Source organism: Mycteria americana, chromosome 7 (assembly GCF_035582795.1).
Source record: "Mycteria americana isolate JAX WOST 10 ecotype Jacksonville Zoo and Gardens chromosome 7, USCA_MyAme_1.0, whole genome shotgun sequence".
Taxonomy (NCBI): domain Eukaryota; kingdom Metazoa; phylum Chordata; class Aves; order Ciconiiformes; family Ciconiidae; genus Mycteria; species Mycteria americana.
In genome coordinates, this window is record NC_134371.1 from 19,720,862 (window position 1) to 19,747,677 (window position 26,816).

Below are 26,816 nucleotides of genomic sequence, written 5' to 3' on the forward strand. Positions count from 1 at the left end.
AACGGAAGACTTATCTCTTATTCTGTTGTCCTGAGTAACTTAACTGAGCTCCTGTCATTACTGTGATACTTTTATCTTCCTTATTCTTAAATGGAAGTGTTATTTAGGGAGAGCTAGGAGACATATATATCAAAAGTATTTACGAATTAGTAGGGATTTTTCACAGGGCGCTCCTACTGACATGTCTCTCACTAAAGAAATACAAGAAAAAAAACATTCCGGGTGAAAAATCTAGGCAGAGCCAGGGCTCCAGCATGGTAGCACAGTTCCCAGGTTATTTTGCCGTGTTTTATGATATTCAAATTGATACCAAAATCTGTCACTTCCTACTTTCTAGATACAATTGCTGAGCCCTTTTCCAGCATTTACATACATAGATTAAAGGTCTTTTTCTCAGGCTTACCAGGCTTTAAAGGTCAGAGGGGAAACAGGGGCCTAGCTGGGCCACCTGGAATCAAAGGTCTCAAAGGCTCTCCTGGCTCACGAGGTCCCCCAGGTCCTCCAGGCTCCCGAGGACTTCCAGGCCTTCCAGGCAATAAAGGACCACCAGGTTTCCCAGGACAAACAGGTATGTTAAACATCCTGCAAACCACCTCATCTATAACTTCTCTTGTAGAGGGAGCTATTTCTACTGCTGTTAAAGCTAAGAAGTACTTTGCACCCTCCCCCTTTTCCAGCTTTGAGAGTAAGACCCTGCAGCAGGGTAGAGGCAATAACAATAGCATTCTTTGTTCTTTCCTTTATAATAAAAACAAAGGGATGGAAATAGTTTGATGCATCGTGGCGCTCTAGTTGTTTTACAACACTGACATATTTCCATGTATTATCATAGAATCATAGAATGGTTTGGATTGGAAGGGACCTTAAAGGTCATCTAGTTCCAACCCCCCTGCCATGGGCAGGGACACCTTCCAGTACACCAGGTTGCTCAAAGCCCCATCCAACCTGGCCTTGACTATTATTTCCTATTTGTAATAGGTTGTTGTTATAATATGCTATAATAAGAACAACATACTTTTTATTACATCCAGACTCTCTCTTTTACTGATGCAGTCTGTGATTGTATGCTGATGATTATTTGATTCTTGGAGAAGTAAGGAGGGGAGTCAGCGGAACTGCTACCTTGGACTTGTGGAGGGCAGGCTTTGGCCTGTTTAGGAGACTGGTTGACAGAGTCTCTTGGGAGGCAGTCGTGAAGAGCAAAGGAGTCCAGGAAGGTTGGACATTCTTCAAGAAGGAAATCTGAAAGGCACAGGAGCAGGCTGTCCCCATGTGCTGAAAGATGAGCCAGCAGGAAAGAAGACAGGCCTGGCTGAACAGAGAGCTTTGGCTGGAACTCAGGAAAAGAAGCAGAGTTTATGACCTTTGGAAGAAGGGGCAGGCAACTCAGGAGGACTACAAGGATGTCATGAGGTTATGCAGGGAGAAAATTAGAAGGGCCAAAGCCCAACTGGAACTTAATCTGGCTACTGCTGTAAAAGACAAAAAATGTTTCTTTAAATACTTTAGCAACAAAAGGAGGGCTAAGGAGAATCTCCATCCTTTATTGGATTCGGGGGGAAACATAGTGACAAAGGATGAGGAAAAGGCTGGGGTACTTAATGCCTTCTTTGCATCAGTCTTTAATAGTAAGACCAGCTGTTCTCCGGGTACCCAGCCCCCTGAGCTGGAAGACAAGGACAGGGAGCAGAATGAATCCCCCATAATCCAGGGGGAAATGGTTAGTAACGTGCTACACCACTTAGACACACAAAAGTCTATGGGGCTGGATGGGACCTACCCAAGGGTACTGAGGGAGCTGGCGGAAGTGCTCACCAAGCCCCTTTCCATCATTTACCAGCAGTCCTGGCTAACCAGGGAGGTCCCAGTTGACTGGAGATTAGCAAATGTGATACCCATTTACAAGAAGGGCCGGAAGGAGGACCTGGGGAACTACAGGCCTGTCAGCCTGACCTCGGTACCGGGGAAGCTGATGGAGCAGATCATCCTGTGTGCTATCACACGGCATGTAGAGAATAACCAAGGGATCAAGCCCAGCCAGCATGGGTTTAGGAAAGGCAGGTCCTGCTTGACCAACCGGATCTCCTTCTACGACAAGGTGACCCGCCTAGTGGATGAGGAGAAGGCTGTGGATGTTGTCTATCTAGACTTCAGTAAAGCCTTTGACACAGTTTCCCACAGCATTCTCCTGGAGAAACTGGCTGCTCATGGCTTGGATGGGTGTACTCTTCGCTGGGTTAAGAACTGGCTGGATGGCCGGGCCCAAAGAGTGGTGGTGAATGGAGTTTACTCCAGTTGGTGGCCAGTCACAAGTGGTGTTCCCCAGGGCTCTGTGCTGGGGCCAGTTCTGTTTAATATCTTTATCAATGATCTGGACGAAGGGATCGAGTACACCCTCAGTAAATTTGCAGATGACACCAAGTTGTGCAGGAGTGTTGGTCTGCTTGAGGGTAGGAAGGCTTTGTAGAGGGACCTGGACAGGCTGGACCGATGGGCCGAGGTCAGTTGTATGAGGTTTAACAAGGCCAAGTGTCAGGTCCTGCACTTGGGTCACAACAAACCCATGCAATACTACAGGCTTGGGGAAGAGTGGCTGGAAAGCTGCCTGGCAGAAAAGGACCTGGGGGTGTTGGTCAACAGCTGGCTGAATATGAACCAGCAGGGTGCCCAGGTGGCCAAGAAAGCCAAAGGCATCCTGGCTTATATCAGAAACAGTGTGGCTAGCAGGACTACAGAAGTGATTGTCCCCCTGTACTCGGCACTGGTGAGGCCGCACCTCGAATACTGTGTTTGGTTTTGGGACATTGAGGTGCTGCAGCATGTCCAAAGAAGGGCAACGAAGCTGGTGAAGGGTCTGGAGCAGAAGTCTTAAGAGGAGCGGCTGAGGGAACTGGGGTTGTTTAGCCTGGAGAAAAGGAGGCTGAGGGGAGACCTTATCACTCTCTACAACTACTTGAAAGGAGGTTGTAATGAGGTGGGGGTCGGTCTCTTCTCCCAAGTAACAAGCAATAGGACCAGAGGAAATGGCCTCCAGTTGCACCAGGGGAGGTTTAGACTGGATATTAGGAAAAATTTCTTCACCGAAAGGGTTGTCAAGCATTGGAACAGGCTGCCCAGGGAAGCGGTTGAGTCACCATCCCTGGAGGTATTTAAAAGACGTGTAGATGTGGTGCTTAGGGACATGGTTTAGTGGTGGACTTGGCAGTGTTAGGTTAACTGTTGGACTTGGTGATCTTAAAGGTCTTTTCCAATCTAAATGATTCTATGATTCTATTCTATGATTCTACGAGTAAATGGAGAAATAGCTTCACATTATGTCTAATACTTACAAAAAAATGTGACCTTGGTCCCAAATTATCACTGGCTAATGGGCAAAAGTTCTAAGTAACTATAGCAAAATCCTGTTTTCCGCTGTCTGTCATCTGGACAGTAGGAGTCATGATTGCCAGTAGCCACATGCAAAATCTGGTGGTGTTTTAGGCTATGCATTGTATTTAAGATGTGCTGGGGATAACTGCTTTAGTAGTAGGCGTAGCCTAAATCTCCAGTAGGGAGAGGGAAGATGTTTGCTTCAAGGCGATCTGAATTTCAAGACAAGTTTGATCTTGGCATGAAGCCATGCTCCAGCTATTGGTTCTCTAGCTTTCCTAAGGAATCCTTCTAAACTTCCTGCCTTTTGCTTTATACTCTTCCTTAGAATATGACAGCAACAGCATAGCAGACTGAATATGTAAATAAAGCATTTAATATTACCAGGAAGCAAAGGGATTCAAGGACCCCAAGGATTCCCAGGACTCCCAGGAACACAAGGCCCACTGGGAATCTCCGGTGTAAAAGGTGAAGAAGGAAAAATGGGTCCACCTGGGCCTAGTGGAGAATGTGGGGATATGGGAATAAAAGGTTTGTAAAAATCCGCTTCACTCTGTAATTATGTTACTGCTATGTTTAGTTTTGTTACTACTGTGTTATGAATATATTTACTTTTTCTTCTTGTTATAAGCGTGTATTCACTTCTGTTATCAGGGATACAGAATACTAAATCCAGTTATCTGACTTACAAATGCATAATGAAAAATAATTAAAGAAAAATTAATTCCACTCAGATCAATAGGTGCATTTACCACTAAATCAAACAGATCACTTATGCAAACAAACCTTGAATTTTGTCCTGTATGCATCTGAAACTTTAGATTTTTCAAGTTTTCTATCATATTGTCTGTGTTCTTCAATCTATGTAAAACATACAGGAAATAATCTCTCTAAATATTAATATAGGAAAGAGAATAACCATCTCGAAGGTGCAATCACAGACAGTACACTGTGGAGTGGACAATACCATTGCCATCTTTCATATTCCAGACAAGTAGGGAATAATTCTGATTTAACATCGCCTGGGTTACTACTGAATTAACTAAGAGAAGGATAATAAATTCTGTTAGCAATGAGCCTGCTGAAACAACTGAGAACTGCATTAGTATTTGAAGGCTTTCTCTATTAGGGAAGTCTTCACTAAAATAGATTTTCAGGACATGTCACTCATGAGAATTTACTTACCATATGTTTGGTTCAAAGGTGAAAGAGGGCCTCCAGGAGACAGTGGCTGTATTAACATCCGTCTTGAGAAAGGACAAAAGGGGGAACCAGGGTTTCCTGGTGAGAATGGATTTAGAGGTGAAAGAGGTAAGTTCATAAAATAAAGCCCTGCATACACACACATTCATCTGATATAAATCACTGGTGTTTTTCACAGGTTTGGACTCGTAGCTGCAGTAACATCCAGCAACCTTATTGTCTTTATAGATTCTTAAACTAGCAGGCTGGTTTCTTTGGACAATTACTAAGGCAATACACAAAGTGTAAAAAGCATAGCCATATTCAAAGTAAGTGTCAAATAATAGCTTGACTGTATTGATCATTATCTTGTTCTGCAATTAACTTCAGGTGAAAAAGGCAATACTGGTTTCAGAGGCACCCCAGGATTTCCAGGGAAGAGTGGTGTCCCAGGACTGCCAGGTGACCATGGTGACACTGGACTGATGGGGTTTCCAGGATCACAGGGTTTCCCAGGACCAAAGGGCTTTAAAGGAATTATAGGTTTTCAAGGACAACCAGGTGACCAGGTAAACAAAGTGGTAGTGAAATGTCCTGGACTTTGCAGTTATCTCCTGCCTCCAAGAAGTATGATGAAGGGTACTTCTGTGGTACTTACCCATTAGACATTCCTCCTGAGAAGAGATTGTCTGTATAATAGGAAAAGTAAATTCCTTAATGCAACACTTCAATGCTTTGATTACATTTTAGCAGGAACTGTAGTCAGAGTCAACAGAGGGCCTCTCCCCTCTCTCGTAGCTGCATGTTTTGATAACCAGCTGCATGTTATATTGCCACTTGGTGGAAGTCCAGGCTACACTGCACTAATTAGGGGGGCAAAAAAATGGATGCACAATCAAGTCTAATGTTATTGCTAAGAACAGATTGACAAATCACTTACTGCAGAGATCATAACATAGCAACAGCACAAGTATGAAATTAATATATAGCTGCTTCTTCATATCTTGCTATGCAGAGCAGCCAAGGCAATAGACAAAACAAACCAAGTTGTCTGTGCCATACTGACAACTTGGACCACACAGAACCCAGGCAAGCAATATTGCTCAAGAACAAATATACAAAACCACACATATATCACATATGGATATAAGGTAAAATTCTTCACTGGCTTGTATGCTAGGTAGACAGGCAGTGAGATTACATGAATCATAAAGCACAGTTGTTTTTTTGGTAAAGGGACATATGTTTGCTTGGCTTGTCTTATATTTCTTTGAAGAGATGATCTGTGTTTTGCTGATTATAGGTCATTATTCAAAAGGAAAAATAGAGAAATCTTTACGTTTTTACTGTTACATCACAACATATTTCTGGTTCATGTTTATAGTAAATTTTGGGTAACATAAAACAATATTTAGTACATTTTTATGGTACCTTTTAAATCAAATTACTCAAGCCATCTGTGAGGAATTTAAGCTGTTCAAGCCAAGAGTTAGCATAAACTATAAAAGCACAAATTCAAAATGATTAGCAAGTCTAATCTACAGTTTCTTGGAAGTGTTAGTGGTCAGTGTTAGACGTGTAACAAAGACAGCATGGTTTTCGTTTGAGCTTAAGATGCAGTTTTGCTATTCATATTGATTGCTGGTCCGTTTACCGGTGTAAGAGAACCAAATGCTTTTATAGATCATTCCTGCTACACACATCATATGTCAAACATTTTTATTTTGTTTTTAAAAAAATTAGGGTAACATTGGCTTACCAGGAATCCCTGGAAATCCAGGACTGACTGGCCCAAAAGGATCTAAAGGTAATGAGTTTATATAGACATGCTTTTGAAAAGAGCAATATTGTTAGGATGTATATGCTCTGATAGATGGCCAGTACTCACTAGAAAAGGGAAAACAGGACATAAATGAAAATAATTAAAACATGAATGTCATTAGAAACAAGTCTGACTTACCTGAAGGCAAAATTTGCATTTCAGTATATTCTTTAACAATTTGTTCCTTTTAAAGTAGGTCTTACTAATTTAGAAGATAAATTTGTGTCAAATTTCATAGAGTTTAAAAATTCCATCAAACAGATGTAAAAATCCACTCTTACAGATCTGTAAAATTTGTCAAATCAAGTAAGAGAAAATGCAATCATTTATGGTATTATGGCATGGTATTATACAGATATGTAGAATTTATAAAATATTCCAACATGATTTATAATTTCTTTTATATCACTTATTTTCCAGTGTTTTCTAGGCTATGATTTTTGAATTCTTGGAACTTCTGAAAGTGTAGTATAACAAATTAGGCAGAGTTCATACCCATGTGTGCAAAATTATTCAGTTGAAAAGATGAAGTTTTGCATATTGTTTTTTGCATAGGTAGCGATTAATCTGAAAAAATTATCTATAATATTTAGATTTTAAAAAGTGTTTCAAAGAAATACAAAATGGTGTCATGCGTCATATTCCAAATTTCCTTGGAGCAGGATTTCATTACTAATAAATAACGAAATTAAATCATTGCCTGGAAAAAAGCATTAAGGGGACAGGAGAAATTCTTTTCTCAGTTACATTTTCCATTTCTTCAAAAATTCAAGACCTTCTCTGACAGGGATTGTATTCCCATAAAAAAGTAAAGAACAATACTCAATATAAAGAGAACTTTTATGAAATGTATTGAAAACAAATTTACTGCAAAAGTTTTCCTTAAAACTAAAGCAGGAAATAGCCAGTAAATGTGGGGATTGCTATGGCAGGGGATTTCTAGCAACACTTGAACTTGATATTTCCTCTTAACTCTTCACAGCAAAATCAGACAATGAAACATGAATAAGTAGGAGAGGTCAGACATTTGTACAGACAATGTAAGGCAAAATTGCTCAGAATTATTGATTCTGTGATAAACAGGAATTTCAGCACAGACAGAAAGAAGGGGGTGTGCTGGCTTAAAGTCCCCAGCTAGTCCCTAAAAGGTGTTTACTGAGTAAATAGACTTACGCTGTATTGATTTTGCACATCCTCACAAACCTATGTAAGGAGTTCTCTTTGTTTAATAATGTGTTATAGGAAATTTATGCAATATCTTTCATTTTCAGCATATGCTGTCAGTACTGGGAAAGTTCCCATAATTTTTGGTTTTGTTTTTGGTTTTTTCATTATGGGAAATTTACATTAATACTGCCAGGAGTCAAGCTAAACACAAACTGAGTTAGTACTTCAAGACAAGCTGAGCTGGCAGATAATTTGCATGTGCCAAAGCATTTTTCATTCTGTGTTCTCTCAGTCCTTTTTATAGCTGTTAATATCTATGAGTAATTATCTGATCTTACAAAATTGTCCAGCTTTGGTTTTGTGGATGAAAAAGATACTTGTACGAAATGAAAGTCATTGTATCTCAACAGGCAAGAGAGGTGACCCAACTCCTCTGCTTGGTACACATGGTCGAAAAGGGCCTCCCGGAGATCCAGGATTACCAGGTACCTCTGTCTGATTGAAGAAAAAATTGGATTTAAGAACTTATTTTCTCTAAGTTTTGTTAGCGGAGAGGGAGCTCTGCTTCCTGTGCATATTGAGCGGTATTTTCTATAGTTACAAACCCAGGGATTGGAGAGGCATCACAATGTACAACATGGATAGCATGAACATAGGAGGTAGAGTCTACTGCAGCACCAGTACAGTGCCAATGAACATACCAATACTTACCAGAATAAAACCTGGTTCAGCTATATCTTGCTAGCCATTTCTGCTCTTTCAAATATCACCAGAGATATCGGTATAATTCACTGGTAATAAATAGATGCAAGGATCTGAAGTATTTGAATAAAATTATTTTTCTAGTCAAGAAACCCCTTACTGAACTTTTATATTTTTCAACTTACCATGAGATGAAGAATGGACAACTTTGAACAAATAAATGCTAGATTTTTTTTTTCTTTAAGGACTCTGTGGATTCCCAGGAGAGAAGGGTTCACCAGGTATCCAAGGGCAACCTGGAAGACCCGGATCCAAGGGTGACCCTGGATACCCAGGAATACCTGGATTTCCAGGTAATACCAGAGTTTAAAAAATAGTGCCATGTAACAGCTCAAAAGAGATATGAAACAGGAAAATGCAGCTGAGGAGGCACCTCTGTCGAGGAGGCTAGAGAAATCAGAGATCATATGAAGGTGTCTATTGAAAGCTATTTCAGTACCTATAGACAGCAATAATAGTCTGCTCACAGTCTCAGAGAGCAGTATCTGTCAATTCTTCTTACATACACTTTCAGGTACCTCTGATTAATGCAGTGTGCTGCATAGCATGAAAAAGAATATCAGCAGTTTAATAGATTTGCATATTCACAGATATTTTTGCACTCTCAGGAGCTACAGGTCCTCAGGGATTGCCAGGAGAACCTGGAGAAAAAGGGAAACATGGAATTTTGGGACCTCCAGGATTGCAAGGATTACCTGGATCCCAAGGCAGAAAAGGTAAACAGTATACAGTGCAGTTCTACTGGTAAAGTAACAGCACCAGACATAAATATCCTTTTAGTAGTGAAAATGGAAAAGGCCTAACTGTGAGCATGATTTTCATTCTCTATTCTCTTAAACTACTAGAAGAATTAAGCCAGTTCCCATCACCTTTGAAAAGTAACATAAATGCTACCTCAGAAGATTGGGCTACAATCTAAAATGAGTAAGGAAGAAGGTAGAAACAGATTCTAGCTCAGCTGATGTAACTGATAGCAGAAGTTAAGGAGAGAAAAAGGAGTTTGAAGTAATTCACATGTGCACTTCCATTATGCTGTGTTCTACCGTTTCACCATGGAGTGCCACTGTTACTCTACAAAACCAGCAGACTGCTATGGACAGTTTTGTCTTACAAATTTGTTTTAACAAATTTTGATAAGTTAACTTGGATTGGTTTTTGTTAGTGGTTGTTTTGTTTTCTCCAAAACCTGATTTTTGGTGGATTTAACATAGAAATGCTTCCTCCAAATCCTAATTTACACTTCTCACAATGATTGTTATGTTTAGATTGAACAGCAATTCATCTATGCAGTTGTTTTTGTTGGAGAACTTTATTAACTTTTACTATACTCAGAATGATATATTGGAATTATAAGTTACATTAATACTTCATAAAGAAAGGTAATCAACTATGTGCTTTGTATCCTCTCTCTGCTATAGTGTGCTTCACAACCAGTTCCTGGACAGGAAGAATAATATTAGTGACCCATATACAGAAATCACAGTAAAGTAATACTTGGGGCTATGATAAATAGTTAGAGAGGTACAATAGATTCACTTTTTCAAATTCAGCCTAAGGAAAAATTAAGAAGGTTTCTTGAAAACTACTGAAAATTTAAATGAAAAATGGTAACCATTTATGATTGCTTGCAGTAAATAAGTGGTGCTGATTTACACTGTCATGACAGATTCCTTGCTGGTGCATAACCTGCAAGAGAACATTTCATTGTTGCACACAATATTTGCTGTAACAAAGGCAAAGATTTGCAGTGACAGGGATGTCTAAATTGAGAGGGGTCAAAAAACCCAACCAAACAAACATTCTTCTGCTGAAAGCTTCTTAGTAGCAGATGGACTCTTTCCTTCTTGTCGTGAGTGGTAAGACACTTCTTTTCCATATTGTGCAGAAGTTATCCCAAGTCCTACACAGGAAACGTAACAAATTAACACACGTGTTGCAGAGGGAAGTGTTCAGTTCCAAATGGCAATTCATTAGAGACCAAATTGCCCGGTAAGCCTTAGGATTCTATATATTGCCAGCGTAGTTGAAAAGAAGGTTAACACCTTTGAAATTACACCCAGTAATGAAAACTGATTGGAATTTGTCTTCCAGTGTAATTGGAGAATATAGATCTTAACGCTATTTTCAATAAATATTGTTGGTAGCATTAGAAGTAAAATGGTTATTTGGCTGTTCATAGTGAAGTACACGGCCTTGTTAGTCTAATTGCTTCTCATTTACATTAAATGTCTTGTGCCTAAAGAAATTTTAGATTAAAAAAAATAAGTTAAACAGCATCTACCAAAGCATAATCACATTTTATTTATTACAGAGATAGCTTTACTAGTTCAGGGCTTAGTCTGGCAAGCTTTACTTGTGTGAGTAATCCTTGATGAAGCAAATAATATTAAGAACATCAGCAGAATTACTTGTGTGAGTAGGAGCTGAATTGGGCTGTAAAATACAGAAACAGTGGTTCATACATAGGTCAGCCAATTCAGCTGTACCTAGAAATATGGGACTATAGCAATCCAAAAATCTAGAATTACAAGTGCTGATATTATAATGGATTGTTGGCAAATGTGTCAGAAATTCCCTGGAAAGCAAGTAAACCAAGCCATCAATCTTGACTGAATGAGCTAAAGATCAAAAAAGCTTTAAATGGTGACCTGGGTGCCAAAAATAGGAGTTCATAATAATTTTAAAATACCACTGTTAAATTCCCCAAACTGGCATGCAACTCTTACATAAATTTGAAAATGGGAGCATGCCCAAAGCACAAGCAGGCTACAGAAAGCAGGACTGAAACTCAGAATGTCTTGAAAAGTTAAAGAGCAGTTAATTAAGGGCATAGAAGATATTACAGGTTGGATTACTAGTATCCCATATTATAAAGGGGATTACATAGAGAGTATATTATCAATGTCTTGCAGGTTTCAAACAATCTTCTGGATTTAAATTTTTCCAGACCAGTGTTTGCTACAGGCTGGATTTTTTTTCCCTTTCTTTTCATTCCTTTGTTAAATTTTAACTAAAATAATTCAGCAGTTTCTGAGAACAAAGCTATGGGATTATTATTTTTGGTGTGTCTGTTAGAGAACTCTAGTGCCCTTTTATTTTTCTTTTTTCTGATGACCCATCTTTGAACTAGGGACCTTTAAATTTGGCAGGTGAAGCAGCTGATGAAGGGCATTTGTGTTGCTGTTCCTACAGCAATTTGTCCCTGCCAAATTTGACCAGCTTATAAACTTTAAAAAAATATATCCATTTATATATGCTTAAGTAGAGCAAAAATTCTCACATGATTCATGCTCTGGATATACAGCAGATTTGTGTGGTGCAGGACATGCTGGGATCAAGCACAGGAACTGAAACAGAGAACCTACATCTTCTATGCCAGGAAGTAGCTAGACAGGGAAAAGGAGACAGACAGAAAGATAATTCAGATTTGTGGAAAAAAAACCACTGCAACTGGACTGGGAATCATACATGGCAGGCAGAGGAACTGGTGGGAAAGGAAATTAGGCAGAGATAAGCAGCAAAGGTGGAAAAGAGACAGGAATAGGCACTGACAGTATTGCTCAACTTCTTGATGATCAGTGTCCACTCTAATCTGTCCCCCTTTGAAGCAAGCAGCATCCCAAGTCTATTCCTCTGTCTGAAACCTCTTTGAAACCTGTTGCCAAATGACCCATCAGTTCTGCCAGATCTGTTCCTATCACCAGGTGATAGGCTGCTGTCTGCATTTGATAAGTAGATGTCTTCACATTTGATACTTCATCTATACAACTTAGGAAACTATAAAGTGCTAATGACATGGAGATACTTTTACCCTCCACGGCAAGCAACAAACACAATCTCAGATTAGTTCAACTTTTAAAAAAATGGATTAAAAAATTCCATCTATGTTTTTACTTATTGTGTTTTAGCAATTTTCAAAAAAGCACAGATTATAAAGCAAAAGTTATATCTGACTACCATGAACAGTCAGCCTGTGATCTGGTCACCTAGTGAACATCAATAGTTGATAGACAAAGCTGCTCTATACTCTCACATGTCAGCATAGGTCTCAATTACAGATTTGTTGTCTTCAAAGACTTTGTGCTGTTCAGTTTAAAGAATTTTTGTAATAGTGTGATGCAAAAAAGCATAGTTTTCTGTGTGACATCTGCAGGACCAGGGAAGAGAAGCCAGGTGAAAATTTAGCTTCTTTCTAGTGCAGCTAGATTAAATTGCACTTACATTTGGAACAGAAGCTGTAAAAAAGTTCCAACTTTACAGTTATTTTAGGTAGTGGCTGCATCCCAGTCACCTGGTCATGTAGCGATAACACAGCTAATTGTGGACTAGTTAATCACATGTAGCAGCCAAAACATGAGGTTCACTATAGAGTAAGTTAGCCCATACTGAGCTTCCTGCTGCTAGCTGCAGTACAGAAATATGTAAAGGATTAAAAGGTATGTTTTTTCTGATTGCTTTGATGTGAAACTGTATTATGATTGCTATTTTCAGATTTTTCACATTTTGCTTTCCAAAATGACTGCATTCAGGTGCAATGTGATTTCATCTTCAGTTGCCAATAAGAATCAAATTCAGCAAATACCCTGTCTTGATCCAGAATGTGTTGTCAGAAAAAAAATAGCATAAATTTTAATTGTGACTTTAAAAGATTATTGTGGCACCCAGTCACGCCTGCAATACCTCTCAGGTCTTCCTGGACTGCCCGGACTGGATGGCTTGGATGGACTAAAAGGTCAAAAAGGTTCTGCAGGAGCTCCAGGTAAAGAAAGGAAATAGCTATGTGGAACAGAAAATATTCTCTTAAATGACTGAATGTGCAAGGAATGATGCACATTATTTTGATATTTGCCTTGCCCAGAAGATACCATTATGGCTCAGACTAACATTTCAAACAGAATCTAAAGTATGCCTAATGACACACCTGCAGTTATTTGTGGGGAAAACTTTAAAACTTCCATTACTCATACAGTTTTGTTGGAACCTTTCAAGGCTGTTTATAAAATGAAAATGTTGAGTGCAGATGATTCCGAGTAGAGCCAATTCTCCAGGTTTTTTTATATGTAAAAGATAAAACTAACAAATTAAAAGGAGACTTATGAAATCCCAGCCCCATTAAAGTCCATGGGAGTTGTTCCACAAACTTAAGAGGAACCTGGATTTCACTCATGCTGATCTATTTGCAACTTTCAAAAGGTACTTTTGCAGCAGTAATAAAAAACGGTGCTCACCATCTCTCTAGAGATTACAAATTTACGCTGATAGAAAATTAAATTTAGGACCATGCAATCAGTTTACATTTCAAGTTACAGACAATAATGACACCATATAAAATAACCCCTGAAGAAGAGCATTAAAGCAAAGAGATTACTTTCTTTGAAAGGGATGAATTAGGGCCAGATTCAACAAAGCTCTATCCAGCTTCCAGGAGAGAACCAGAAAAATAGCACTAGGCAACCCTTGCAAGGAGGAACATCTGCAGCTGGTATTTCTATTCTGCACATCTGTATTTGTAGTCACTGTAAGCTTTATGTACATAATTGTTTTCCTATAAAGGTCAAAGTGAAACAGGACCCCCAGGATACTCAGGAGAACTTGGACCAAAAGGAGACAGAGGTGAACCTGGATGGCCTGGTATTTCTATTCCAGGCCCCCCTGGAGAAAGGGGATTCCCAGGATTCCCAGGTAAGAAAGGGTTTTCGCCTTAGTGGTGCCCTGCAGAGTTGAAATGAAGCTCATAGAGGCTCTTCCCCTGGTTAGTATGAACATTAATACATACCCAAAAGATTCCCTCCCGAAAAACGTTTCTGTTGCAACAACATGCTGATGTTTCCTGAGTAGATACAGAGACTCCAGCATTTCTTGTTTATTATATTACAGGAGAGGAAAGAATTAGAATAGAAAATGATGGACTTGGACAGACTCAGGGAACTGCTAGGTGGAGTTGCCTCTTGGGAAGAAATTCCTGAAGAAAAAGAGTGCAGGAGATCTGGTGGTCACAGAAATATAGTAAATCTATCAACTATTCTGATGTAAATGCAAGATGGAACTGTCTCACAAGATTGCTCTGATTATTTAAGAGCCTTGATGATACAGGAATTGCATAGAAATGGGAAAAAGCAAGTGTTTGAGGAAGGGCCACTAAGAAGGTTAAGAGGTTGGAGCATCTGTCATATGAGGAGAGGCTGAGGGAGTGGGAATTGCTTAGCCCCCAGAAGAGAAGGCTCAAGGGGGATTTTATCAAGGTGTATAAGTACCTGATAGGAAGGACATGGAGACAGATTCTTCATAGTGGTATCCAGTGACAGGACAAGAGGCAATGGGCACAAACTGACATACAGGAAATTCTAATTAAATGTAAGGAAAAGTTTTGTTTTTCCTGTGAGGGTAATTGAATACGGGAACAGGTTGCCCAGAGAACTTATGAAGTGTCCGTCTGTGGAGATACTCAAAACCCAGCTGGACAGAGTCCTAGGCAACCTGCTCTAGCTGACCCTGCTTTGAGGAGAGGGTTGGACTAGAAAGTCTCCAGAGGCCCATTCAAGCCTCAGCAATTCTGTGATTAGAAGTGACATTAGCTTTACTCTACCAAACCTTGCCACATTATCACGTAACACACAAAGGAAAAATAGCAGAGGTGAATTCTGGTGAAGTGAATTATTCTAAGATGAAGACACAGTCATTTTTCTCAATTCAGTTACTACTTTGTGAACTGGGGGAGTCAACAGAATGGTGCTGTTGAGGAAAAAAGACAAAAAGTTTCATTCTGAGATGTATTAATACTGCTTGACATAGGATGGGCAAGGCCTCCATGGTATAGTGTCCAGCTTTGACAAATTGGGGAGAACTCACTAGAGAGTAAATGGAAGGATGGGGTCAAAAACAAGACTGAAGAAACTAGATTTGATTTTCTGTAGAGAAGAGAACGCAACAGAGTGCAACACACATGCTAACAAGCTGCAACTATTCAGAAGTGTTCTGTAGAGGATGGTAACCTGTAACTCTTCCTGCCTGTCACATGTAGCGGCACTAATGTCTTATTTTGCAAAAATCCAGATTACAAATTAGGAAAAAAATATATTAAAGGCTAGTAAGTTCATCTTGTTCACTGAGGTTTTTAGGAAATGGCTGAACTCACTTTTGCTAGGAACAATCTGTGAATACTTATCCTGTCCCAGGCAGAATGATTTCATAATCCCCACTCATCTTACATTTTTACCATTTCTCCCATAGTTAGAATTCAGGAGAAGGCAGCTATTTGTGGCAATATGCCAATGTGTGATGATGCATTCTTTAGTTTAAGTAGATTTTACGGAAAGAATTAAAAATTTTAGAAAGGTAACATTTTCACTTTTACAAGATGTCTTCATTAGCCTAATCAGTGGTATGTTCAGTATACAAGTGAGAGCATACATTACCTCCATGACTTCAAATGTCAGCACTCTTTTAGTTAGTAACTTATTTCTGTAATCTAAAAAAAACTCAGATTTTTTTTTCTTTCTTTTTTTTTGTAAAATGTGATCCCTTAGGTAGAAGAGGACCTGTTGGACCCACTGGACCTATGGGAAGATCTCCTGATAGTGCTTCTCCTGGTCCTCCAGGTGATCAAGGACCACCTGGGTTAGATGGCATCAGAGGTATTAAAACCAAAAATACCAAATTCGATAATGTAAAAAGCCCCTGAGGCTGCTAGGAGTCACTAGGCTGCTGTGGAACAATGTATAAAAGTGCATACCAATCAATACCTCAGTGAATACACAGAGAAGTGAACACTGGATAGATCACCAGAGCAAGGATGAAATACAGATCTCCAGATTCAGTTTTCTGGCCTGCATGGTAATTCTGTACAAGTCCTGCTGATACAAGCAAACAGAAATAAGATTACTGGTCTCTCTTCCTAGCAAGAAGGATAAAACACATTGTCTGGAAGCCTGCTGTTATTGGTAAACCCACAAAAAGCTTTCCAATCTAAATCCAGCCTTGGAAAGCTAAAGCTGGCAACTCTTTTGTAAGCATTTATGTAGACCTTACTTTGTTACAAGCAGGGGTTGCCAAGGGATCCAGTCAATTCCCATAGATTCTGGTCCTCAAATGGAGCTCTTTCAAGTTGTTCTGACCCTTTACATTAAGTATTATCTGAACCCTTCTGTACCCAGTACGAAGTCTTACTTCCTATTGGAAAGTAGGGGATGGAGATTAGAAGTGTAAGCAACCCTATAATAAATATAGAGAAACAGTGTCTCAATGCATGTAACATTAACTTGCTGCCTTTCGCTTGCACAGAATCTGCATAGTTTTGGGAGCTATTCCTATTATTGTCTTCCTTACAATGCCTTGGACAAAGGCCAATACTAACATTTCCAAAAACACGCAAGGGCTGTCCTACGTCCCAGGGAAAAAACCCAAAAGCAAAAAACCCAATGGAACATGGCTATTTTTAGATGTTTACACTTTGTGCATATATTAAGATTGAAGCTCTTTTACCATAGGTCAGCCTGGGAATTCTGGTCCTCCTGGAGAGACTATCTTTGTGCGAGGAGATCCAGGTGATACTGGTATTCGAGGGGCACCAGGTAATCCTGGGCAGCGAGGGCAACAAGGAGCCAGAGGTCTTCCAGGGAACCAAGGAAGAAAAGGCCCAAAGGGTATGATCTGAGATGTTTTTAACTAGCATGTGCACTTTTATGCCCAGCCATATGCAACTGAGCCTTGTGCACAGGGGATTGCCATTGGAGACTGAGCCAGACAGAAGGGGTAGGCTGGACATTTCATAGCTCTGCCCTGTTACCTACAGATAAGATGGGGCTGGGGTAGAAGGTCAGAGTAGAGCCAGATTCAACAACTTGTTGGAAGACTCCCCCACCAACCTGAGAATGAGGCAGTAAAACTTTTGAGTCTGCCAGATAAAGCAAACCTTGACCTCTCTGCAGGGGTCTTGAGAAACTATGGAATATGCAGATGTGTTTGAACTAAACAGAGTCTCACATCTGCACCATATCGATAGTTTTGGGCTTTCAACAGATTCTTTAGTTTGAAAACAGGGATCTAGATACTCTGCTTCTTCCACGCACTGTAGAGAAGTCCTGTCTACACCAATCTCTTCCAATCTCTACCAAAAAAAAAAGTAATAAATTTTAATTCAGTTCAAGACCAGGGAGGGAAGAGGAAAATGTGCATTTCTTTCTGAGAGACAACAGAGTTGAGCTGTCCCAAGCAGTCTTTGTTACTCAAGCAGCCAGGCTTCATCTTATTCATGTGTTCACCTTCTTGGAATGCAACCACACGTAACTGCACAACTGTTTTCTTTCCAGGACCTATGGGAATCCGTGGCCCACAGGGCCCACCTGGTGCTATAGGACAACCAGGAGACCAAGGTTTTCAAGGAAAACCTGGTCCCAGAGGTCCCACAGGTACTTATGAACCTGTTGCTCATTGTCACTCAATTGTAACCGTGATCTTTCTATTCGTATATAATCTTACTAATGTTTACTTGCATACAGACAATTTAAACAATCTCAGAAAAAAAACAACTGAATTGATTTCTCATTTGAGTTGTGTAAAAATTTCTGAACTATTTATTTGTTTCTAATGTCACCTCATGTAAGTGATTTCAGTTCTCATTCCATTCTTTACTCTAATTTACATGCCTGAAACTTCTTTCCACCTGCACCACAACGGCTGCAATCCAATTTCCATTTTTCAAATCCTTCAGGTTTCATAGGTAAGTTCATGACTATTGATTATTTTTCTTTTCATGTGGGCTTCCTTCTGTATAGATACATTCCACACTTCTTAGAAGGTATTCTTGTCTCGGCTGCTAGGAATAGTAGATACTGCTACAACAACATAGTTCTAATAGATTTTTCACATAAGCTAGCACTTCCAAGCAGACCAATATCATGATAATGCTACATCGAGAAGTCTCATGCTATGATGTCAATTAGACTTGTAAAACACACTTGTTTCAAATTATCATTTTGGTTTTTGGTTGTTGCACAAGATGCTTTCTAACCAAAAACTTAGCCAAAGCTTGAATCCTAACACTGGATTACTACAAACACTGAAGTCTTAATCTGACTAAATTGATCCGATTCTGATTCTGTTCCAAAATGCAAATAGCCAATAGCACCCAGTAACTTTCAATACATAAAATGTGGCTATTCTTTATTTTTTATTATAATTATTTTCAGTGGATATTGTGGGTTAGCTTCTTTGGCCTAAGTATTGATGCAGCTGCAGAATAGGCAAGTACTGTAAATCTTCACGTGTGCTAAGGTGCTTGCAGTGAAGTTGGGTAGACTTTAGGCTGTAACTCAAATCAGTTTGGGGCACATTAAGACAGAAACTGTACACCAAATATTTGAAACGTAACAGCTAGCATATACTTGCTAACACATGCTTGCCATGCTGTTAAATGCTGTGCTAAAAGACTAAGAATAAAGTTAAAAGCGGTGAGACTCAATAATTCAAGATTTTAAAATACTTAAAGTATACACCTGAACACCAAAACCAGCTAACATTTATATTGATTTTTCACATGGGACCTATTAACCAATCTTCTAATTTACTTTCCTATTACACATTCCAGGTGACCCTGGTGAACCAGGAAAAATAGATGATTCATGCCCTGCAATCCCAGGGCCTCCTGGGGAAGCAGGGCAAAGAGGAGATGATGGCTCTGTAGGATTACCAGGGCCAATAGGCCACCCTGGACCCCAAGGTAAGCTTGTGTTTTGAAAGCTTGGATGTCTATTTTATCCATTTAGACAACAAATCGAAAAGGGTCAGAGTGTCAGTGTTACTTCTGTATGTTTTACCCTGTCTCTTCACCTGAAACACTTATTAACAATCTCCAGAAACATGTAGTGGGCTGGTTAATGCTGAGGATGATGGATCAGTATAGCTGAACCAGGCTGCTTGAGCCTGCCTGCAGTGCATTCCCTTTTCCTAGGCCAGGGAGGGCAAAGTCATCAGGCACTGTTGAGAAGAGTTCTTCTGAGGGTATTTTTCCTTTTTACCAACAAATGAAACAGTAATGCCTCAAACCACTCCTATGGTTTAGACAGGTTTTATTTGGAGGATGTTAAAAATATACATGCTTTAAAATTTAGCAATAATGAATCACAAAGCTCTGCTAACCGAAGTCCTAAAAGGACACTGAAGTCAGAGAGGCGGCTACGATAGCACTTTTTATCTGTTAGAACATGAAAAAGTTACCACAAAAGAAACTGACCAAAGACATCTTAAAAAGAAGTGATGAAAGACTGAAACATTCCTCTGATAGATAAAAAGAAAACAAGGGTGGTGCTGGTACTGATGATTCCAACAGAGTAGCCATCTTCATAGAAATATAGCATAGCATGTTTGTGTAGTGTCTTTGGTTTAGATAGTGGAATCCCTCATGTGGTTTTAGATATTTCCTACTTGGGAAACTGAAGTTTGTTATGGTGGCTGCACTGGACATCCGATGTCTCCAGAGAGAAAATCCATTATTTTCTCCCAGGATTCCCTGCAGTAGTCATTCCCCTCATGAAAGTGAACACAAGGCAATTTTCAGCGAACTATCTAGTTTTACATATATTAATTGATTTGCCAACTAAAAGGCGCTTCTGGGGTTGAATTGCTGTGTTTCCATTATATACATCATTAAAACAGTTTCTGTAAAACCAGATGATACAATGATACATACTCGCACTGGTTTTATGAAAGAAACACTTAGTAATGCTTTTCCTTTCATTAAGATAGCAGAATTCCAGTTTTGTCCCAGCTTGGAAGGCAAACTGGAAGTTTTACTGGCAAAAGCAATACGTATTACTAAAACTGCAGTGTACTTGAGCTTTGGCAAAATAACGATGCAACCAACATTTAAAAGCTGTTAATTTGTTTTCACTGGTTTAGATTTTCTCAATGAATCTAGTAAAAAGTAACATGGGGAAATTTTTAATGTTGTGAGACAACCTTGAATTACTCAGTCTGCAGGTTAAATAGCAAAATTTGCAAGGAATGAAACACACACCATTAATAAGAAACTGTGGTGCTAGAGAAACATACTCATCTGAAAACTGTTTTTTACCAAAAGAGAAGAAACACTGCTGAGTGCAATAATACCTGACAAGTGTACCTTCATTCAGTTCAGATTATGTTTAAAGTAGGCAGTGAACAGGACCGTCACTATCTGTGCCCTGCATATGAGACTTATCTTTTACTGTCCTGGTCACACCTCATTATCTGCTAATGTATAAAAATGCATGTACATGAGGGAAATATAAAAAGGTGAGGCCATTTTAGGCCATCAGGAGCCTAAAAATGTCTTTACCCTTCCCCACTGGATGTAGTCCAATCCTGCAGTCCCTCCCTGTTCTGTAAGTACCCTAATATATGCATTACTTCACAGGAAGTTCAGTACATGTTTAAAGACTTTGCTGAATTGGGTCCTAAAGATGAAGGCCTGCCATAGGATGACTTATAACTCATTACACAGTACAAATACTGATGCCAGTTCTGCAAGAGGCTTGTCATTATAATGTTTGTTAGCGCTTTGATTTGATTTCAACTGTAAATCACACAAGTTCTGTAGAGAGGACATAAAACCTTATCAGCAGTCACTGTTACTAAAGTTGTGCATCCGAGCTACTACTGTGGTCACAAGGTGAATAAGTTGTAAAGAGAATTCCCAGCAGAAAGCAGTTCTGCACCTCTCTGTCCTGAAGCATCATTTCTTGGTGGTGTCAGTTCTGCTGACTGGCCCTTTGCATGCTACATGTGTTTGGACAATGCATAACCTTTAAATGCAGCCATATGAAGGGAAAGTGCATACTTTGTATTTATCTAGGAAGAAAAGGTGAAGAAGGGTCATGTGGCCTGCCAGGTCAAGATGGCTTACCTGGAGCACCTGGACCACCAGGTGACCAAGGGATTATAGGAGAGCAAGGATACGCTGGGCCACAAGGTAAGAATGGAACATGACTTTTGGGGAGAGATGTGTGAGATGATGTATAGACTAAGGTTTCTCTCTACTCCCCTAATTCACGCACGGATACATCCACCTCTAGCCTGAGATACCATCACAGTTCTTTCCCCCTCTCAGTTCAAGCACTGATAGTGACATTTGTGAATGATTTAATAACACATAAGAAGACCTATTGGAAGAAAATTTATCTCAGCATCCATTATTAACCAGAAAGACAATTAACCACACATGCTTAAACACCATATATCAACAGGTATGCACTTCTGAGTCAAGGCTAATGGTGCAACTGTCTGTGAGTAATTAAAATTGTATTTTAACTGTGACTGCTGTTTAATAAATTAATGGTTTAATACATATGTGAGGAAAGGGCATCGACTGTTACTGCAGGGATTCAAATTCAGTCCAGACAAGTCATCCTAGTGAGCAAGTCTGGGAGATCATTGCCCACCTCGGTTCATTTCTTAATCCATACAGCACAGGACAGAGGCACAATAGAAAAGCCAACTGTCAAGCATTCAGTGGCAATCTAGTTCATTTCTCTCCCATAAGAAAGATAACAGGACTCTGTTATCTTTCTGGTATCTTTATTGCCCATGACAACCTTTATTGCCCATGTGAAGTTGTATTATATTCAGTCAGGAACCTCTTACTGAACACTTAAATATAGTAAAAGATAAAAGTTCATACAAGTAAATTTCTTTTACCTTTTCTCCTATGGATAAGGTCCACCTGGCCAGACTGGTATCCCAGGACCACCAGGCCCCCATATTAGAACTGCAAGTGGATTCTTGCTTGTCCTTCACAGTCAGTCAGACAGAGAACCACTCTGTCCACAGGGGATGCCAAAATTATGGACTGGCTATAGTCTGCTGTACCTGGAAGGACAAGAGAAAGCTCATAATCAAGATCTTGGTATGTATTGTAGTACATAATTGCTCTCCAGTTAAGGTCTAATATGGTGTGATCTATACAATGAAAGACAAGTCAAATGGAGCACACTATAGAATCATCAATTACTTATTTTCTACAGACTCAAAACTTATTTACACTGATTATAATGAACTTGGTTATGCTGCCCTGTTATGTGACCCATTTAAAATGGCTTTCTGCTGCTGTGCAGTTGCATGAAGTAAGTACTTCTACCTCTAAGTAATTTTGAATAGAAGTTGGAGACATTAGTGGTTTATTTCATTCATCCTGGCTAGTCATTTTGGGCTGTCTTTGAACTCACTGAAGAGATTTTCCTAGATCAGGAATCTCATTTGGCCACTCTGAAATAACTCCCTGGAGCATCTGCTCCTTTTTACTGTAGAGACAGCTTGGGAAAAAGAGCTGATTAAGTTAGGTGGTTACAGTTGGATAGTATAAATAAGCTTTACAAATAAAATTATGCATCATGGGTACAGCAGAATTGTGTGCTTTTAAGAGTCAGAAGCTAACATTTTTTGGAAAAGACAGAGCCAAGTTTCTCCCAAAGACAGCTCCTTTTGGTGTCTTGGGTCATTTCTTCTAAGTCTTCTACAATTCTGACTAAAATTAGCTGTCTAAATAAGCCACCTGACTTGCAGCCTGAGAAATCGATTGGCAGCAATTTGCACAGAAAAAAATTCCTAAATTCTTGTTGACTTGTTATAAAAGAGGCAGAGAAGTCTCCTAGGAGGAAAGATCAAGGATCTAATAAGCTGGACAAAAAAAAAAAGTGCTTAAAAGTGCAATAAAGAGAGATATTTTTAGTGCAGCAGTGTTGTTTTGAAATGGTTTCACTATTGTGTGTTTGGCATTCCCCAGGAGAGCCAGTTGGTAACAGAATGTCTTATAACAGCAGTGAAAGTAAGATTCAAAGAAAATAAAGTCCTTGTTTCCTGTGACCAGTGTGTTCTTTTTGCAGGCACTTTCCTTACTCAGGCTGCTCCAGATTCTTTATTAGTACTGGAATGGAATATTATCGGTGATAAACAAAACTAGCTTCTGTATGGAAATGTCACATGTCTTTAAAGAAGGCATTAGGGTTTGGGGAAATAACAGAAATAATACATCACACATGAAGTTCAAGGCAGAACATACATGCAGTGATTATTATTGTTAACTAAATAGGTCATCACAAAACTGTTCTAAATTCAGTTCTGGAAGAAGAACTTAACCTCTGAAGCATGCTGAAGTATGCACTAGTCACTTCTTAATTCCCACTGATGTCTGCCTGATGAGAATTTTGCAGGATTGGCTCTGCAAAATCCCTCAATCCTTTTATTTCACTTTGAGAGTCTGTGAAACCTTTCTGGAAGGCAGTAGAACAGCTGCTGAGATTTCAGCTTAATGCACTGGTAGCAACGGCTTGTCATACTTTACAAAAATTTTCTATTTATCAGCATTGGCATTTGGTTTCTCACTGCTCCTAATGAGTTTGTAAATAGCTAATCTCTCCTTTTAAACCAGCCGCCACCTCTTGCCTAATTTATTTTTCAGCGTTGGCACAGCTAAGAAATTTGTTATCATAACTGTTTCCCATGGTGACAAACTACATCGTGTTTAAATACTGGGTTGTGACACAATTAAATATTATTGGTCAAAGAAGATACTTATTGGTAAAAAAAGTTTCTGTTTTCAATATAACTAGCTATTTTGGTAAAGCGCCTGGGAGGTTCAAGATCTGTGAATTACGGAACTCCTGTTAAGATGTATAGTTTTGCGGCAACATTGGCCAGAATACCATTTTGAACTTTCCTAGAAAGAAGGATAATTTTCATCATTTATTATTATTTTCAGGTCTGCCAGGATCTTGTCTTCCTGTGTTTAATACCATGCCCTTTGCCTACTGTAATATCAACCAAGTTTGTTACTATGCCAGTCGAAATGATAAGTCTTACTGGTTGTCAAGTGCTGCTCCTTTACCAATGACGCCACTCTCTGAAGAAGAAATACAGCCATATATAAGCAGATGTGCTGTATGTGAGGCCCCAGCCCAAGCGGTAGCAGTTCACAGCCAAGATCAGTCAATTCCTCCCTGCCCAGTGAACTGGAGGAGTCTTTGGATAGGATATTCTTTTTTGATGGTAAGAGTCTGGGCACATGATCATATATATGTTTCTTTCATACAGCTTGTGTTCTAAAGGTTCAAAGATTTTTAGCTCTGAAAAGTAAGTAAACTATCCAATGTCTAGCAAACATTAAAAAGGAAAATTCACATAAAGAAACAAGATGAGGGTTAGTTCCAAACTGTAGAACCTGGCTGTAGCTGTATATACTAAAGTCATAGCCTTAAGCTACACATTCCTTAAAATTACAAAGATTTGGCTTGCTTGTCTTTAATAAACAATGGGATTTTCACGTACAAAGACACACTTTTCAGAATTACAGGTAACAGCATTGTTTAGAATCAACCCAGCTTACTCTTTTCTTCAGTTTGATAAATACAAAAAATAAGTGAGCTGGCTCTAGACTCTTGAGATTAACTCGTTACAGAGCAAATAAAGATTTTCTCCAGCAAAGGAAGGTTACTCCAACTTCAGATCACCAAAAATAGTACAGTTAAAAGCAAATAAAGTCAGAAGAAGACAGATTAACATAATTTACCTATTTTTCATGTACAGTTATCAAGTTCTTTCATTGTTCTTTCCAGCACACTGGATCTGGTGATCAGGGTGGTGGACAGTCCCTTATGTCACCTGGAAGTTGCCTAGAAGACTTCAGATCAGCACCATTCATTGAATGCCAGGGTCAGCGGGGAACATGTCAATTTTTTGCTAATGAATACAGTTTCTGGCTAACAACCGTGATGCCCGAATTGCAGTTTGCATCAGCCCCCCTGTCAGGAACTCTTAAAGAGGGACAAGAGCAGAGGAAAAAAATCAGTAGGTGCCAGGTATGCCTGAAGCATGGCTAACAAATGAAACAAAAATGAACAGCTAGAGTGAGACTTTCATAAGGATGAAAAACATGCTAAAGGTTTAAAGAGTATTTAATATTTGAATATATTTGGAAGTGTACAGCGCTGTTCTTCTCGTTTGAATGGATATGTAAGACTGAAAGATGAAAAATCTATTGAGCCTTATCCACCCATGTACATACATCTACAGGTAGTAAACTCTAGTGTAAATGACTTAATTCAAAGAAATGAAACTCTCACATTGGAGTCCACTGCCATAATATACAGGTAACAAGGTGAGCTTGGAGGGTTGAATCAAGTCAGGAATACCAAGGAAACCATACCTGTTGTGCAAGACAATGGATTTGCTGGTAGAAGTGGCATTTACAACAGGAAGAGTATGTGCATTTATATGGCATATTATAAATATTTATCCTTATAGATATAGATGTGCAAACATACAAATGTCTTGAAGCCCTATAGCTGAATTTCCCAAGCTAAAGAAACTTGCACATGCTGTTTCTGAGGGAAGGGGAAAATGTAACTGTTAAAAAGCCCCTCATAATAAAAACAATGACTATCAAAGTCTTTTACCATTGCAGTACTGAACCAAACTGCAAAAGAACTGTTAATTGGGCTTTCATAAGCAACAAAAAGTTGCAAATCCATTTAACAGCAGATTATGTAAGAAAATATTATGTAAGAAAATTAGCTGAGATAATGAATCCTTAAAAAGCTATATTTATATTCGCAATTACTTTCTAAGAGCAGTTAAATTAAATTATTAAGCTGCAATCCAAGTAGCTGAAGAAACAGAGCAGTTTCTAATATTAATTGAAAAGAAATACTAGTATGGTGATAAAATGGGTGAATTTATCTGAGTGATGAATAGAAGAAGTGTTAGGACAATTGTCTAAACTTGAGGCTAATAAATTTTGTTCATTTTTTGCTTCTTTTTTTGTAAACACACCACCAAAAAGAAGAACCATCGCCTTTAAGACCCTTATGGAATCAGAGCTCTAGAGATGCTTTTTATTTTTTAAAGCATTGATTGTTAAAATGTTTATAAGCTAAAGCACTAATCACCTTTTGAAAAAGTTAAAACACATTTATACCTCTTTCATTCAGCTGTAAAACCAGAACTATTAAATGCATATTTGAATCATGGTGAAACTACTGAAAACAGATTGCAAATGGAGAATTCATCATGTGCAGAAGGGCCACAAATGTTCCTTTTACCACTTAAATGAGCTACATTTTACTAGAATGGAATAAAATGGTTTTTTCCAGCACTTTTCATTTCAATTTGTGTTCACTGAGCGGTACCCCCAGCAAAAGGATTTTCAAGGAAACAGAGATCCACGTCCAAGAGTCCTAATTCAAAGAAAACTCCCTCTGAAGCCATCACGAGTACAACAGGCCCATGGGCCAATTTAGAAGTTGGATACACAAACTCAAAGAGCAGGAAAGACAGACATTCCAGTCTCAGCCAGGGGAAAACAAAATAGTCAGAGGGTAAGTCCATTCAAGTGTAAATACATCAGGCTGTGCAACTTCCTTCTGACAAAACCAGCCAAACCTCTCTGATCTGCTGTGCTTACCTGACGGTCACCTAGCTCTCCTGCTCTTTCAGCTGGGAGAGGGTCGAGAGCCCTCTTGGGGCATGTCCCAGTCCCCACCTGTCT

The 26,816-nt window shown here is 39.2% G+C and overlaps 1 protein-coding gene across 1 annotated transcript in view; it reads left to right on the plus strand.

Moving 5' to 3' along the window:
- The window catches only part of COL4A4 (collagen type IV alpha 4 chain), a 70,554-nt gene extending 44,167 nt beyond the window's left edge, over positions 1 to 26,387 (plus strand). The window contains exons 29-47 of the mRNA XM_075507310.1: positions 398 to 568; positions 3,757 to 3,900; positions 4,573 to 4,680; positions 4,942 to 5,120; positions 6,295 to 6,358; positions 7,951 to 8,025; positions 8,488 to 8,595; positions 8,911 to 9,018; positions 12,990 to 13,061; positions 13,856 to 13,984; positions 15,829 to 15,936; positions 16,789 to 16,944; positions 17,611 to 17,709; positions 18,012 to 18,020; positions 18,888 to 19,019; positions 21,132 to 21,248; positions 21,993 to 22,181; positions 24,033 to 24,319; positions 24,886 to 26,387. Of these exons, the coding sequence (XP_075363425.1) occupies positions 398 to 568; positions 3,757 to 3,900; positions 4,573 to 4,680; positions 4,942 to 5,120; positions 6,295 to 6,358; positions 7,951 to 8,025; positions 8,488 to 8,595; positions 8,911 to 9,018; positions 12,990 to 13,061; positions 13,856 to 13,984; positions 15,829 to 15,936; positions 16,789 to 16,944; positions 17,611 to 17,709; positions 18,012 to 18,020; positions 18,888 to 19,019; positions 21,132 to 21,248; positions 21,993 to 22,181; positions 24,033 to 24,319; positions 24,886 to 25,149 (2,519 nt within the window). The 3' untranslated portion in view covers positions 25,150 to 26,387. The remainder of the gene's footprint in view (positions 1 to 397; positions 569 to 3,756; positions 3,901 to 4,572; positions 4,681 to 4,941; positions 5,121 to 6,294; positions 6,359 to 7,950; positions 8,026 to 8,487; positions 8,596 to 8,910; positions 9,019 to 12,989; positions 13,062 to 13,855; positions 13,985 to 15,828; positions 15,937 to 16,788; positions 16,945 to 17,610; positions 17,710 to 18,011; positions 18,021 to 18,887; positions 19,020 to 21,131; positions 21,249 to 21,992; positions 22,182 to 24,032; positions 24,320 to 24,885) is intronic.
- Positions 26,388 to 26,816: the final 429 nt, after the last annotated feature.